Raw genomic sequence first — 14625 nt, forward strand, 5'->3', positions numbered from 1 at the left:
AAGTGCCAAAGTGTAACTTTAAAAAATATTGAACTATTCCTTTAAATACAAAACCTCTCATCCATAAATAGACTGACTGCTGTTCTCTAGCATGTTGGGGTTTTAACCTTCGTATAGTATGACCGGTCCGGCTGGCTGGACGACAGCTGACTGTTTCAGACTGTGTGTGTGCATCTGTCTGTGTTGTGCCCCAGATGCAGCAGCTGTTGGTCTAAGTAGCAATCACTAGAGATTTGGACCTGGGAAACTCAGGCTGAGGTCAACATCCTGCTTGACATCTGTCTGTGTGTTTGAAGAGGGCTATCACAAGCATCCTGTTTATTATGTCTTTCATGTTGACAGGAAAATATATGTGCAGCAGGGTGACAAGAAAAACACAATGCCAAAGCTAGGAATAGCTTCATTCCCTAAGTTCCCTGCAGGTCACAGAGAAAGTGGGGTACCACTTACCAAACAATATGGACATGTGATGTAGTTTATCCTAAATGTAATTATTTTGTCAGCATTTATACAATTTGGTATGATGGTATTGAGTGGTGGCCCTGCGATGGACTGGTGACCTGTCCAGGGTGTCCCCTGCCTTCACCCTAAGTCAGCTGGGATAGGCTCCAGCCCCCCCGCGACCCTAGTGAGGATTAAGCGGTGTATAGAAAATGGATGGATGGATGGTATTGAGTGGTTATGGTAAAATGTGGTGTTGCTATGAATTATTAAAATGCTAAAAGTATGTAAAAATCAGTAGCTAAGTGCTGGTAAACTAGTGAAAAAAATATAAAACTAGCATGTGTTGACTGCTGGAAACAGCATTCACACACTGTATTAAGATGTGATCTGTGTCCGAAGGCTTTGTCTGGATAATGGCATCAGATTCATGGGTGTTCACACCTGGTATAATAGATGTTAATCTTGTTATTTTTATCCCACCTTCTTTGTGGATAGTCAGTTTTAGTAAGCAAATTAGTTAGGTGAGGCTGGTGGCTTTGTAGAGAAGAATAGAATAGACTAGAATAGAATAGAATAGAATAGAATAGAAAAATACTTTTTTTATCCCAAGCCTGAGAAATTACTGTGATACAGCAGCAGCAAAGAAAAAACACCAATCACAACAGAAAAGGGCTAAAGTTAAATACTATTTAAAAAATGAAAAAAAAAAAAGAAAAGTGAAATAAAAATAAAATAAAATTAATAAAATAATGTGCAAATTGAAAAAAAACAGTGCAAAGACAAAGGATTTTACAGAGCAGAGAGCTGAGAATGCTCTCTGCCAGACAGAGGTGAGGCGTTGTACAGGGTTATTGCCCTGGACAGGAAAGATTTCCTGTACTGGTCCTTGTGACAGCGGAGCTGAATCAGTCTGTTTGAGAAGGAGCTCCGCTGCCTGTCCAGAACGGGGTGGAGAGGGTGGTCGGGGTTATCCAGAATAGATAACAGTTTGTTCAGAGTCCTCCTCTCCACCACCGCTTCCGTGGTGTCCGGTTTGCAGCCTATTACGGAGCCAGCCTTTCTGATCAGTTTGTTCAGGCTGCTGGTGTCACCGGCTCCAATGCTGCCTCCCCAGCAGACTACAGCAGAGAACACTGCACTGGTAACAACGGACTGATAAAAAATGTTCAACATCTTGCTGCACACACCAAAGGATCTCAGCTTCCTCAGGAAGTAGAGTCTGCTCATCCCCTTCTTGTCTACAGCCTCGGTGTTGATCTTCCAGTTTAGTCTGCTATGGACGTGGACGCCACAGCTACTTGTAGTCCTCCACCGCTTTAATGTCCTCTTTCTGAAGTCGATCACCATCTCCCTGGTCTTGGCCACATTCAGGAGCAGATGGTTCCTCCCAGACCATTCCACAAAGTCACTCACCAGTGCTCTGTACTCCTCATCCTGTCCACCACGTATACACCCAACCACTGCAGAGTCGTCAGAGAACTTCTGCAAGTGAACCAACTCAGAGTTGTATTGAAAGTCTGAGGTGTACAGGGTGAACAGGAATGGAGAGCGCACAGTGCCCTGTGAGGCTCCTATGTCACTAACCACCACATCAGACAGGGCAGCTCCAAGATGGACAAACTGCGGCCTGCCTGTCAGGTAGTCAGTAACACAGGAGGCCGTGGGTGAGTCTACCATCAACGTTTGCAGCTTCTCCCTCAGCAAAAGCGGCTGGATGGTGTTGAATGCACTGGAGAAATCAAAGAAAATGATTCTCACTGTGCAGCCAGCACCATCCAGGTGTGAGTGAGCCCTCTGCAGCAGTTAGATGACGACATCCTCGACTCCCAGACGAGGCTGATAAGCAAACTGCAAAGGGTCAAGGGAAGATTTGGGCCAAGACCAGCCTCTCCAGCACCTTCATCACATGAGAATAGGATAGAGTAGCCATGTTAATATCATATGTAAATTGGGTCCTGTATGCTTGCAGTGGTTTGCAGAAGTTATTATACAAGGGCTAATTAAAACTGACCTTTTCACCTTCATAATTCTTTTCCCTGTTATGCTCCACTGCTCTTTGTTGCCCAGGGCGAGGCAGCGACTCGGAGGCCGATGCCCCCAGCAGGAAGCCAGATGTGCGAAAGGACGACATGTTGGCCAGACGGACTGCCAGCGGTGAATCAAGAAGCTCAATCCCCTTTAATCAGTTTCTTCCCAACCGAGCCAACGCCAGCTCCTACATCCCGACTCCGCGACGAAAACCCCATCCAGAAGAGGGAGAGCAGCGGAGGTAATGATCAACACATTCAAAATCAGTCATTGCAGTTCAAATGATTTGTATTTGTAAAGCGAAATCAATTCTAACACGCATCAACGGAAAACAAAAACCGAATAGGAAAAGAGGTAAAAAACAAAAAACATGAATGCCCGGACACACAGACCTCCTCCTCCTTCCTAACCTTTTGCTGCCATTACACACCATTCCTCAGTCACCCTCCAGCCACTCCAGAGCAAGGCAAAAGACCTGGACTGCACCATAAAATCCCCAAGACTGTCACTTGGGCTCCTGAGAGCAATGGGGAAAACCTTAAACAGGAAGAGGAGATGGACACACAGCAGGTGTTGGAGCAGAGGAAGTTGCAGAAGTTGGAGAAGGCAGGAATTAAAGTTCTTCCTGCTGCTGTTCGCTACAGCAGGTCAGCGAGGACGAGCATGTGAGCTGCTGCTGTGGTGGTTCAACAGTTTCATTTGCTCTCACTGACAAAAAGTTGTGAACGTAGCTGTATTGTGGTTTGTGCTCCACTCACACTGGTGCTGTGGACTGCCTTTTGGTTTTGTGAAGTTGTACGGTTGCAGTAGTCTTGTCACTTTATGATGATGTTCACATCAGAGTGTTACTGATTTGTGTGGTGACTGATAACTAACGGACTGCTGGTGTCATGTGAGAGACGTATAGGAGAGGCTGATTTAAACCATGGCGGTTGTTTCTGTTGTGATTAGAGGAGTCAGTGAACGGGAATGTTGCCTGATTGAGTCTCTGCTTTTGGGGTTGTTTCAAAAGCACACAATCATACATCTGTGCAAACTTCAACTAACCAACTATAATATTTTTACGCGCATGTCAATCCAAACCTGCACATTGTTGCTTCTGCTCAAGTGCTCAAGTTTTATTCCCTCTGAAATGACCTTCTTACGCCGTCCCATCTCCAACTCCAGCCCTCCCACAGTGGAGGAAAAAGAAGTGCGTTCACCATCCCCAAACATCATCCTTCGTTGCGATAATGACTTTTTGAGCTCTCAGAAAGCTGCATGGGATTCCGCCTCTGATGGAGAGGAGGAGGCAGAAGTGCGGAAAGTTCCAGATGTTCGTAGAGATGACTTGGCATCCAGACGAGCTCATCGTGGCCCTGTTGCTTCCAAGGTGCATCAGTTTGTCCCTTCACCTTTATGTACCAACAAAGACAGAGAGCGCTGGGAGGGCATCAGACGAGCCTCGCAGCAAACACTGCAGGAGAAGGAGATCAGGTCAGCCATGTACGTTGGTGTTTTTATTTCATCTCCTCTAACTCAGGTCTAAATTTCCTTTCTCATTTTCCTGCTTTGTCTTTTTTTGGTTGTTGTGGTCACTTGTGGTTTGATGTGTGCGTTTGTGCTCCACTTTGATGGGTAACGTGTGCCGTGTAATGCCACTGTACTGGCTCTGTGATTGGACAGTGAGAAGGAAGCAGTCCCTGACATCATTACACGCAAAGACAACCCCTTCCTAAACTCTGCGCCTCGCCACGAGGAAGAGGTGGATGAGGAGGATGAGGGCGAAGAGGGAAAAGTAAAGGTGATGCCTAATAAGCAGAAGGATGACCTGGCTCGTAGGCGGGCTCAGAGCAGGCCCCTCCCTCACAGGGACGGACCGATGAGCTTTGTTCCTTCCTCCATGAGCCAGGCAGATATGCAGAAGTGGGAGAGACTCAAGATGACTGAACCAAGGTGCCCAACACACACTCTCTGTTTCAGCACACATGCAGTACACCTAAACGCTGCCGTATGTAAAGTGTGTGGTTGTTAATGACAGTGTGTTGGAAAGATGATGGGCAAATGCAGTGTGTGTGTTTGGTTGTGCATTTGTTTCTAGTCAATTCTAGTCCAAAGTACTTAACCTGCAGAGAAGACTTCATAGTTAAAACTTAAATGGCATTCAGTAGTCCTTTTTGAAACCTGTAATCAACAGTGACTTCAAATATAAAGGTTTTTAATACCTTATTTCAACTGACAACTTGCTGTATCCTCATTAGCCTGCAAAATCCACTTTAATTAAAACCATTTTTATTGTCTCTGTCACCAACTTTTAAATCCCGGTCACATTTTGCCAACAATATTTTGTGAAAAGGAAGCAAGATAGAACTGTAAATTTTTGGCAGTATCACTTAAAATAAATCTTTTTTGACGGCAAACACCCCTGATATAAAAATAAACATTGAGGAATACTAATTTAATTTTGGATGTGAGGGTGTATGCAAAACTGGAGGCAGGCAGCCAGTGGAAACTCTGTGGAGTTACTGGTCAAGATTTAGTGCAGCATAAACCCCTTTTAATAAGATGAGAGTTTGTTTAATTTATTTATTTTTTGCACAAAATTGTTACACAGATTTGGTTTCTCTTGGACAGAGTTAAGCGGGCTGTTCCTTGTCTTTGTGTGAAGGTAAGCTAAGTGGACGTAGCTAAATATTTTCAGACATGAGAATGGTCTCACTCTTCTCATCTAATTCTTGGCAAGATAGCAAATAAGCATATTTCTCAAATTTTTAAACAGTTATTAAGCCAAATGTTCATTTGTTGACTGTTGGTCAAGCAGATTGCAGATTGATTTTTATGCCATAAATCATTGAGTAATCAAAATCTTGTCAACAGCCACAATGTAAACAAAGTTTACATGAAGTAAGTGTAACAACACATCCTGTTAGTACTCTCCGCTAAGAATCTCTTATTAGATTTTTGATATAATTTTTCTTTTAGTAAGCAGCCTTACGTCTCCCTACACTTAGTTTGCCTTCTCTCCTGTTCTCTGTCGCTCCCCATGTTCTCATCTGCTTGTTTGTTCTCCTCATTATTGTGCACTTCAGTCCTCTTCAGTCTTCTTTGACAGGCATTGAAACAGAGCAGGGAATTGGCCGGTTTGTATGAGACTCTGTGTGTGTGACCAAGAAAAGAGGCGACTGTTGGCCGTGAGCACTGCTTCGGCTTTGTTTTCCTCTCTCTGTGCTGATGTCATTAGATAGGATAAAGAGTTTTTTGTGTTCCCAGAGGAGCAGCAGTGAGTAGGAAAATGTGGCTACCTAGAGTAGATAAAATACTCGGTGTGTATGCGTGAACATGCAAGTGATTCAAATACAAAACCCCATGCTTTGTCCTCTTCTGTCCATCCATACTTCCTGTCTGATTCGACATTTCCACCTCATCCTTCTTTTGTCTTCACAGTTCTCTGTCTGTAGTTGCTCATGATTTTCTTTTCCACCCTGTTTCTTTTCCTCCCTGCTGTTTTGCTGGCTGTTGTTGGTGTGGATGATTGTAACTGTGTTTTGTTTGTGGGCCTGTCTTCATTTGTGAGACTGTATCTACAGTGAGGCTAGCCCAGCCCCTGTGTGTCAGGCTTGTCTGGAGAAAAATTATGGAAGTCCTCTCAGCGGATCAGCAAAGGCTGGACGAGGTCACAGCAAAGTTGTGACCTTTGGGGGCGTGACTGAGATCGAGCAGCCTATAGACACAGTCATGTCAAGTGAAGGGGAGGAGACGGAGTTGCTTAGACGACTCCTTTCCAAGGCAACCGTAGCCATGCCTACCATTGGCCTGGACTCCCAGCTTTCAGAGCGGGAACGCAGGTATGGACGAGGCCAAATGCAAGACAACTTAGGCTGCACTGGCTCAAATCCAAAGTCGCCTGCATTAGTATGGACTGCACTGAGGAACACTAGGCCACTTTCTGTTGCATTTCTTATTAAATTACTCAAATAAATTGCTTGTCAGTGTCATTTGGAAAATGTTTTACATTTTAAACCCATTTGAATTAGTGCATTAGCTAGTTTGAATGCACTTCTCTGCATTGTACTGATTTGCTTGTAGTTTCAATAGGAAAAAAATAGTGCACACTCATACAGACTTGCATGTACAAACTGTGACTAGCAAAGCTAGATAAATCTGCTTGAAAGCTGATCGTAGCTTATTGCAGATATGTCAGTACTGGCATATATGTATGAGTGAATTACAAGAAATTCTAATAGAGACATTCCAGATGTTAATTTTATGTATTTGAAGCCATTTTCTTCATACACAATCGATCAGAGAGCACAGACAAAACATGTCCTGCTTAAAAAATATCATGTTCACTAAACCAAATGTTTCCCAACCCTTGTTTATATATGAAAAAAATATCATTAACCAGTAAAATGTTTGCAGTTTTTATGAACTGTAAAATATCAGCATTGCCCTGTTGGCAAAGGGTTTTAAGAGTGGCAAGAATAAACATGCAACTTCCCTGGTTCTCTGCTGATTTCCTGTCATATCCATACTGGCAGCTATCAAATAAAAGCTTAAAGTGCCCCCAAAATCTATTTTTAAAAAACACTTACCAGATATGGACTTCAAAAATTGAGGTTGGGCTCTAGTTTTAGACTATAATCAATGAATCATTCATGCATTTTCATAGTAATTGCTGAAATCTGTTCCCCCTGAGATGTTAAACAACCTGTTTTTGTAAATTATGTAGATATGTTACTGTTGTGTGTTTTTTCTAACCCATGAATGGTTTTATTTCATCCCCCTTCACAGTCGGTATTTTATAACCATGCTGGCCTGCTTGTCTGCATGTTTATGCCTGGATTTTACAACTATAGTTGCGGTCATAAGTATAGATTATCCATATTTGATGCTGTGGTTTGAGCATTTTACAATACTTCAACAGCCAGATAGATGGAGGTGACTCCAGTCAAGCTACTCCTACCTCTGCTGACCCCCCACCCTGGACCCCCGAGGCCACTCCCACTCCTGCTGAGCTAGATGCTCGTCTGGCTCAGTATGAACGGAGGACAGAGGAAGAGGACGAGGAGGAAGAGGAGAGAATCCCAGATCTTCAGAAAGACGACATGATGGCCAGGAGGACAGGTGTTTTCCATAAACAAAGCACCTCTACAGGGACTTACAACCGTTTCCTCCCTCTGCCCGCCTCCAAGCGCTGCACACAAGAGGAGAGCACCACAGATGCTGCTCCGCGAAACAAAAAGCAAGTCCAGGCAGACAGGAGCAAGAAAGTGAACGTCAGGTGGGCTGAGATTTGATTTGGACTGTGTCTAGCAGCATGCAGAGGCCACTAACAAGCTTGGTGTTGTTTTGGATCTTCAAAAAAAAGTTAAGTTATTTCAATTATAAGACTTTCTGTCACAGAGTGGAGCAACAGCAACCCAGAGTTCCCATGGAAACACCTCAGCAGCAGCTGGAGACAACAGTGATCCGAGCAGCGTCTCACAGCGATCATGAATACGATGATAATGAGGACGACTATGATGAAAATGAACCTGCGCCTGACTTGGAGAAAGACGATATGATGGCACGAAGGACCAGATCATTACAAAAAGCGAGTGCAGCCAGAACAAATCAGTTCCTGCCTGTACCTGGATCAGTCAAATATACCATCAGCCCAGTGTCTGCAATGAAGCAGCTACACAGCAGACCTAAAGTCACAGAGAAGATTTACAGTGAAAGGTATTTGCTGTGTTTGAATGAAGAACAGATTGTGGTGTTGGTCAACTACTGCAAATAACAAAGAATATTATACTAGCAGAGCTGAAGGTTTAACCACGTTTGCTTTAGATGGCTTGAAATACTAACATCGGCAGGTTTCTGTGGTGATTTAGAGGTGATCCTGACTTGACTATTCTGTTGTTGTGGCTCTGAACCAGTGTGTTTGAAGTCCAGCAGCTGGATGCCTGATGTGGATTCATTTGTTTAAAAGGGCTTGGATTTGCTGTGGTGGTGGATTTCTTGCAGCTCTGTTTCTCACATGGCTTGGCTCAGTTTGTGCTTCGGTTGGACTAATCTGGTATTTTGTTTTGTTGGTGGTCTAACTTTGGCTTTGTTTGGCATGACTTTGGCTTTTTGGTTCCAGTTTAGTGTGGAGTTGTTTGGCTGTTATCTCTGTAAATCATGACTGAATCACAAAAAGGCTTAAAGTGCTGCTGTTCTACTCTGTTAAATATGCTGAAAGAGTTGGGTCACCCAGATTACATAAAAGAAAATCCCTGAACAGGTCTGGAAGTTTATGATCACCTTGTACATTTATGGAAAGAACTATGTAATATGGTAGTAATTTTAGGGACAAGAAACATCTCTTTGAACTCCATTTAAACCCAAGTATAATATAAATATCCTCCACTATGAATTAAATTGCCTGAAGACAAATTTCAAATTTTTGCACATTGAATTAAAGTACTGAATAAAAGAATCTAGGTCACGCAGTGTACAAACCGAACACTGTCTCTGCTTTTCTTGTAGCTAATATGAAACTAACTAGCTATTTCCAAGAAAACCCCAAGGAAATTATTTGAAAATTATTTTGAAGAAATTTATTTTTAAGATATCTATCTTTAAAAGTTTGCTACATCCAAATAACTATGAGCTGGACAAAAAAGATAGAAAATATTTGTCAACGCGTTTGATAATTGGTAGAAGTAGCTGTAGTGCATAGTTTATCATACAAATGTATGAAATGACAATGTGAAAACAGTGATCATGTAAAAGAGGCTGCTCGTAGTGATGAAAATACAGAGAATTATCATCCGAATTTGCAGTTCTACTTGGCTCAGGACTTCGTAGTGTGTTTCAGGTCTCTCTTCCTACTACTTTATTGTTCTGGTTCACTTTCACCGATCTCTTAACATCGTTTTATACTGCCTACTCAGCACCAAACAGCAGAAAGCCACAGCTGTTGAACATAATGAAGCACTGAGCAGCTTAAGAGACATATGTTTCCTTCAGGAGCTTGTAGAGACCAAAACATAGCCTGAATACCGGACTTAGACACAGCAGGAGGACAGAAACTCCAACTGAATGATAATGTTTCTCAATAATCACAGTTGCTCCACTAATTTGTTTTGCACTTATCTTATAAGAACCAGTCTTTGTAATAGTTTTTTTTCCTGAATATACAACATATTCTATTAAAAGCACACTACAGAAGTGATGCTTCTTCTGGAGCACCACAAACAAATTTTCATCATTGTGTTGGAGTGGAGGCAGAAATCTCAGAGACAACACTGATATCTCAGAACCCCAGCTGTTAAAAACCAAATCCATTTGCATAACTACAAAAAACAAGTTACACTATAAATATATATATTTTTTTAAATGGGTGAACTGACTCTTTAAGCTCTTTCTGGCTTCTCATCTCAGAGCAGGTTAGAAGTTTCAGCAAACACAGTGCAGATCAGCTGCAGTCTTGTGTGATTGATTCACCCTTCAAGCGTCTTTTCTGTTCATCTTGGATCGTTGTCTCAGCAGCATTGTTGCTGTGGCAGCAGAACCTCAGACCCTGTCCTCCAAAGCCCCAACCAGCCCCCCATGTGCAGTACTGAGGGAGAGGCAGGAGGAGGAGGAAGAAGAGCAGAAAAAGGGAGACATAATGATCTCTAACACCACTGCCACTGTGGTGACTGAACCCGCGTCTTCTCCTTCACTCGTGCCTCCACCCAGTCCTGCTGCTGCTGCTGCTGCTGCTGCCCAGATCTGTAGAGTGGAGACAGAGCTGGAGAAGCAGCAAGTGGAGGAGAGAGTTGAGGAGAGAGCTGAGGTGGAAGAGAGGAGGAGGGATATGAATGAGAAACCGCAAAAGAAACCCTTCTGGCTGGAGGACGATGAGCTTCCTCCAATAATGTGAGATGCTTGTTGAACTCTTTTTACACCATCAGTTCCATTCTCAGATTTGATGACCGCAACCAGCTTGTATTTATTTCACTTTCACTCATTATTTTTTTCAGGTCTGTGTGTGGAAATGAGAAACATTTATCTCTTTTAGCATCTTTGTTTGCAGTGGTGGTGCCACGTATTTAATGGATGGCACCACCTGAAATGTGAAGTGCCATTAGGACTCCTGCAAAACATCCTGTCACACAAACCCTCACCTGCTCTTTCCTGTCATTCACTTAACTCTGTTGTTGTTTTAGGATGAGCCGACGAGTTGCTTTTATGTCTGAGGACACTGAGTAAGTGTTTAAGCGTGAATCCGGATGGACTTCTGCATGATAGTAAAATATACACGCTGTGCACGTTACATTTTAAGAGTTAAATCCCAAAACTGTGATAATACTGTATAATCACACATACACACTAACTTTATTCTCATTGCTCTGCTTTGTAATTTCAGAATTCTTCACTAACATCAGGCTTTTTATTGTCATCTTTTGGTTTTAAACTTTTCTTTTACTGTAATTGTGGTTTTTGCTTGTTTAAAAGTAGTAAGTCATTAAAATCAACACAGACTTCTCCCCCGACGCCACATTGTTAAGCTAAATGAATTGGTTTAGCTTGCCAAAATAATCAAGTTCTTTTTTTTGCTCAGTTGCTTGTTAATTGCTTTGTGATTACTTTATGTAAACAGTAACATGTTTTTGTTACTGTGTGGACATGTGGGGCAACACGTACACAACTAATATAAATCCACCACATACAGAAAATAAAAACAAGAGTGAATAATATAATTTTTGGTGGACTGTTACTGGTTGTGTATGTCTTGCTGTGTATATATAGCTCATCACTAAACATTGCAATTATTTTTCGAAGGCTTGTTTTCTTTTTACCCTGTTGCTTTTTGATCATAAATGTGCATTATTTTGCAGATAACATTGTACATGTTTTTTTTTGTTTGTTTTGTTTTTTTTAAGTATGATTTGGTGATAAACACTGATGTGACTGATGCAATTGCTAAATTAAGTGTGCTGTTTTCCAGAGCTAAAATTGAACAAATTGAGAATTCGTTGAGTTTCAGTAGTTTATTCAAGGTTATACTATCTTTTTCCTCTCTAGGAGTGTGAGCATGAGTGACATACTTAATGAAGAAGAGGTGGGACATTTACCGCCAATGAGCCAATCGCGATATGAACGCATGCATGAGCAATACAACAACTTTCAGGAAGACGAGGACCACTGGCAAGACGTAAGATACGTAAGACAAGTGTGGAGACATTTTCAGTTTTAATAATATCAATATCCTGAATTAACGCTGTGAACCTGCTACAGGACTTGGCTCGTTGGAAAAATCGCCGCCGCAGCGCATCACAGGAGCTCATCAAAAAGGAAGAGGAGAGGAAGAGAATGGAGAAAAGGCTGAAGGAGGAGGGAGGTGACGGCAATAAGAGGAAAAGCATTAAGACATACAAAGAGATTGTGGAAGAGAAGTAAGAATAATACTGATTACATTTTTAGTGTTGCCCATAACATGAGGCTCATCTGAAACTTATTTGAATTAGTCTAAAGACAAAAACGCTGCCTACTCACTGAATGCTTTGTGTCTCTCATCTTATTCCTCCTCTCTAGGGAGCGCAGAGAAGCAGAGCTGTGTGAAGCCTACAGAAATGCAGCGACTCCAGAGGAGGCAGCCTTGGTTTTACAGCGTTACGCTCTCCGCTTCACCATCAGCGACGCAACATTGGACAGCCTAAAACTGCCCAGAACAAAACCCAAACAGGAAGTAATTCAGGTGGACAAAGAGCACAAACCAACATCACTTGTTAATAACTCTGAGATGTCGGACTCTCTGCACAAACCAGAATCGGCTGTTACAACAAACCAGACAAACCAGAAGCACACAGAACCTGAGGAGATGGAGACAGATACAACTGACGAAGAAGATAAATCAGCTGCCGTCTCCGCCAGCTCTCCAGCACCAAACAGTCCCGTCTCCGCAGTCACAAACTCACAAAATGTGCCTCCTCAGTCACTACAGCTCAGTGAACCACAGACACAGATGACAGAGTCTTCATCTACACATCAGCAGCCGATTACAGGAGATGCACAGCCTCAGACCAAACAAACTTCACCTCAGACTGCACAAGTGCAGCCTCACCCCACACAGCCTGCACACACTGTCCCCTCCCCTCCATCTGTCTCCTCCAGACCCGTCCCCCTGCTGGCAGCCAAACCCTACTGTCAGCCCAGGAGCACACTGTCTGGACACAAACCCGTCAAGGTAGGGGCTCCATCTTAGTCAGACCAGTCTGTCAGCATCATCTTAAAGCTCCTTGTTCTCAGCTCATTTTTACAGGAGTTGCTTTAACTTTTTTACCATTTTCACTTAGTTTTACTGCATTTCACAACGTCATTGAAACATGAAGGTGTGCTGAAAAAATGTGAAGTCTCAGCTTCCTTGATAAAAATGGAAATGCATCTTTGAACTTCTCCAAAGGAGCATGTCTCATCTGGTCGACTGACATGTCATCCACATACTATTGTTGATTATTTCACTCTGAGCAATGAGATAAGTTTATATCATTATTTATTTGCTGATCTTAGTTTTTTTGTTTGCCTTTGGTTTCCAGTCCCTGCTCATGTGGCATGTGGTTTATTCTATTTATCTACATTCTATAATTGTGTGCTGGAGAAGATGTGGAGCTTTATCTAATCTTATAAATATTTAAATTTCTGTTAAGCTTGGCATGGCTATGTGTTTGTCACATCTTCAAATCATGTGCAGACACTCATATTCTTCATATTCATCAATCAGGCTCCACCTCCTTGTTATCCTGATCCTTTCATACAAGTAATACTTAACTTTAAATTCACCTGTTTGTCGTTTATGGTCTGTGATTAGAGAATAAATTAATGAGTTATGCCACACAGTAATGTTGTAAAGTAGGAAATGTAAGTGTGTATTTATGTACAACACTTGTAATTACTGCTTTGGACATCCAAACACGTAATTATTAAGAACATGAAACATACTTTATTTATCCCAGAAGGGAAATTCAATTCAAAAACATGGGAGAAATTATAATTGTTGATGAATATTGTACATTAATAAACACTTAGAAGTCCTTACATCTGCTTATAACTGCATCATAGTGCGTTATACACCATTTATGAAATGTGAGTATATTTCTAATAAACGGTAAATGGGGGAGTTAAAGTAAAGTGTCGCCTCTGTCTGTGTCCCACTCAGATGGATGGGTTGGTGCGAGTGAACGGAGAAGCAACGGAGGATTTAACTGCTTCCATCCCACCTACCTCCCCTCAGCACTCACCACATGAGATCAAAGATGTTTCCCCCAAACAGACGGAGAAAGATCTTCCGCCTGAAGAGGCTGGTAAAAATCCAGAGCCGGCGGAGCAGCCACAACCTCCGCAGGCAGAGAAATCAACCTCGTCTTCAGCCTCCGCCATCAGCTCGCTGATTGGAGGCCGAAACTGTATCATCACAACAACTATTGTGACAGAACTCACACAGACCCTTGTGGAGCCGCTTCAACCTGATTTCCAAAGCAATGGACAGGTAATACTGCAAGTGACATGTTAAAACACAACACTTGTGTTTATCCCACTCATCAAAACAGTATGTTCTTTAGATTCCTAATTTTCTGCAAGGTTAGCGTAAATTTTTCGTTTTTTAAATAGGTTTTCTACCTTCCAGACAGACACTCAGTTTTTTTTGTCTTTACACTCTAAAAATCCACTTCATTGTATCTTGAAAGAAAGTAATGTCTCAGAATCCGTTGTTTAAATGTCTACACTTTGTCTAAGATGTGTTGTAGCTGCATGGAAAAATACACAAGAAAGTTTTCAAGAATCCTTCATCCTGGTTCATTCAAGTGTTTATGCAAAGCTCTGACACTCGGGACATGAGAGTCAGCTTAGAATCAGTTAATTCTCACCAATCATTCGTTGTTTAACCCTCTTAGTTTTAAACACCTATACATCTAGTTATTAAACAGTCTTGGTCACACTGCTGTATATTCCGCCACAGTGGAGGACATGAGTCTGACCTGAAACTATCTTCAGTGTCTTCCCTGTGGATCACTTATGTAAAGCAAGTTTCTGGTTTCTACCAGTTCATTTTAATAAACATTTACATGAACTAAGCCCAGCGGCTGCCTGGAGTGTAAAGAAAAAAACAATACAATTATTTTAAAAGTCAGCAGAATGGTCAGAAAGTATTATGTGATTTTCACT

At 42.1% G+C, this 14625-nt stretch overlaps 1 protein-coding gene across 4 annotated transcripts in view; it reads left to right on the forward strand.

Annotated features, from left to right (window-relative positions):
• LOC103365535 (LIM and calponin homology domains-containing protein 1-like) overlaps window positions 1-14625 on the forward strand; it is a 31661-nt gene that overhangs the window by 10974 nt on the left and 6062 nt on the right. For 2 of the 4 annotated variants that reach the window (XM_008292992.1, XM_008292994.1), the window contains exons 9-21: window positions 2512-2713; window positions 2913-3119; window positions 3640-3957; window positions 4138-4407; window positions 6039-6296; window positions 7376-7732; window positions 7855-8172; window positions 9964-10338; window positions 10629-10667; window positions 11488-11617; window positions 11701-11858; window positions 11998-12649; window positions 13619-13948. In XM_008292992.1, coding sequence (XP_008291214.1) covers window positions 2512-2713; window positions 2913-3119; window positions 3640-3957; window positions 4138-4407; window positions 6039-6296; window positions 7376-7732; window positions 7855-8172; window positions 9964-10338; window positions 10629-10667; window positions 11488-11617; window positions 11701-11858; window positions 11998-12649; window positions 13619-13948 — 3614 coding nt within the window. The remainder of the gene's footprint in view (window positions 1-2511; window positions 2714-2912; window positions 3120-3639; window positions 3958-4137; window positions 4408-6038; window positions 6297-7375; window positions 7733-7854; window positions 8173-9963; window positions 10339-10628; window positions 10668-11487; window positions 11618-11700; window positions 11859-11997; window positions 12650-13618; window positions 13949-14625) is intronic. The other 2 variants (XM_008292993.1, XM_008292995.1) reach the window with 2 other exon arrangements.

The sequence above is a fragment of the Stegastes partitus genome, unplaced genomic scaffold, assembly GCF_000690725.1.
Source record: "Stegastes partitus isolate 25-593 unplaced genomic scaffold, Stegastes_partitus-1.0.2 Scaffold850, whole genome shotgun sequence".
In the NCBI taxonomy this organism is placed as follows: Eukaryota; Metazoa; Chordata; class Actinopteri; family Pomacentridae; genus Stegastes; species Stegastes partitus.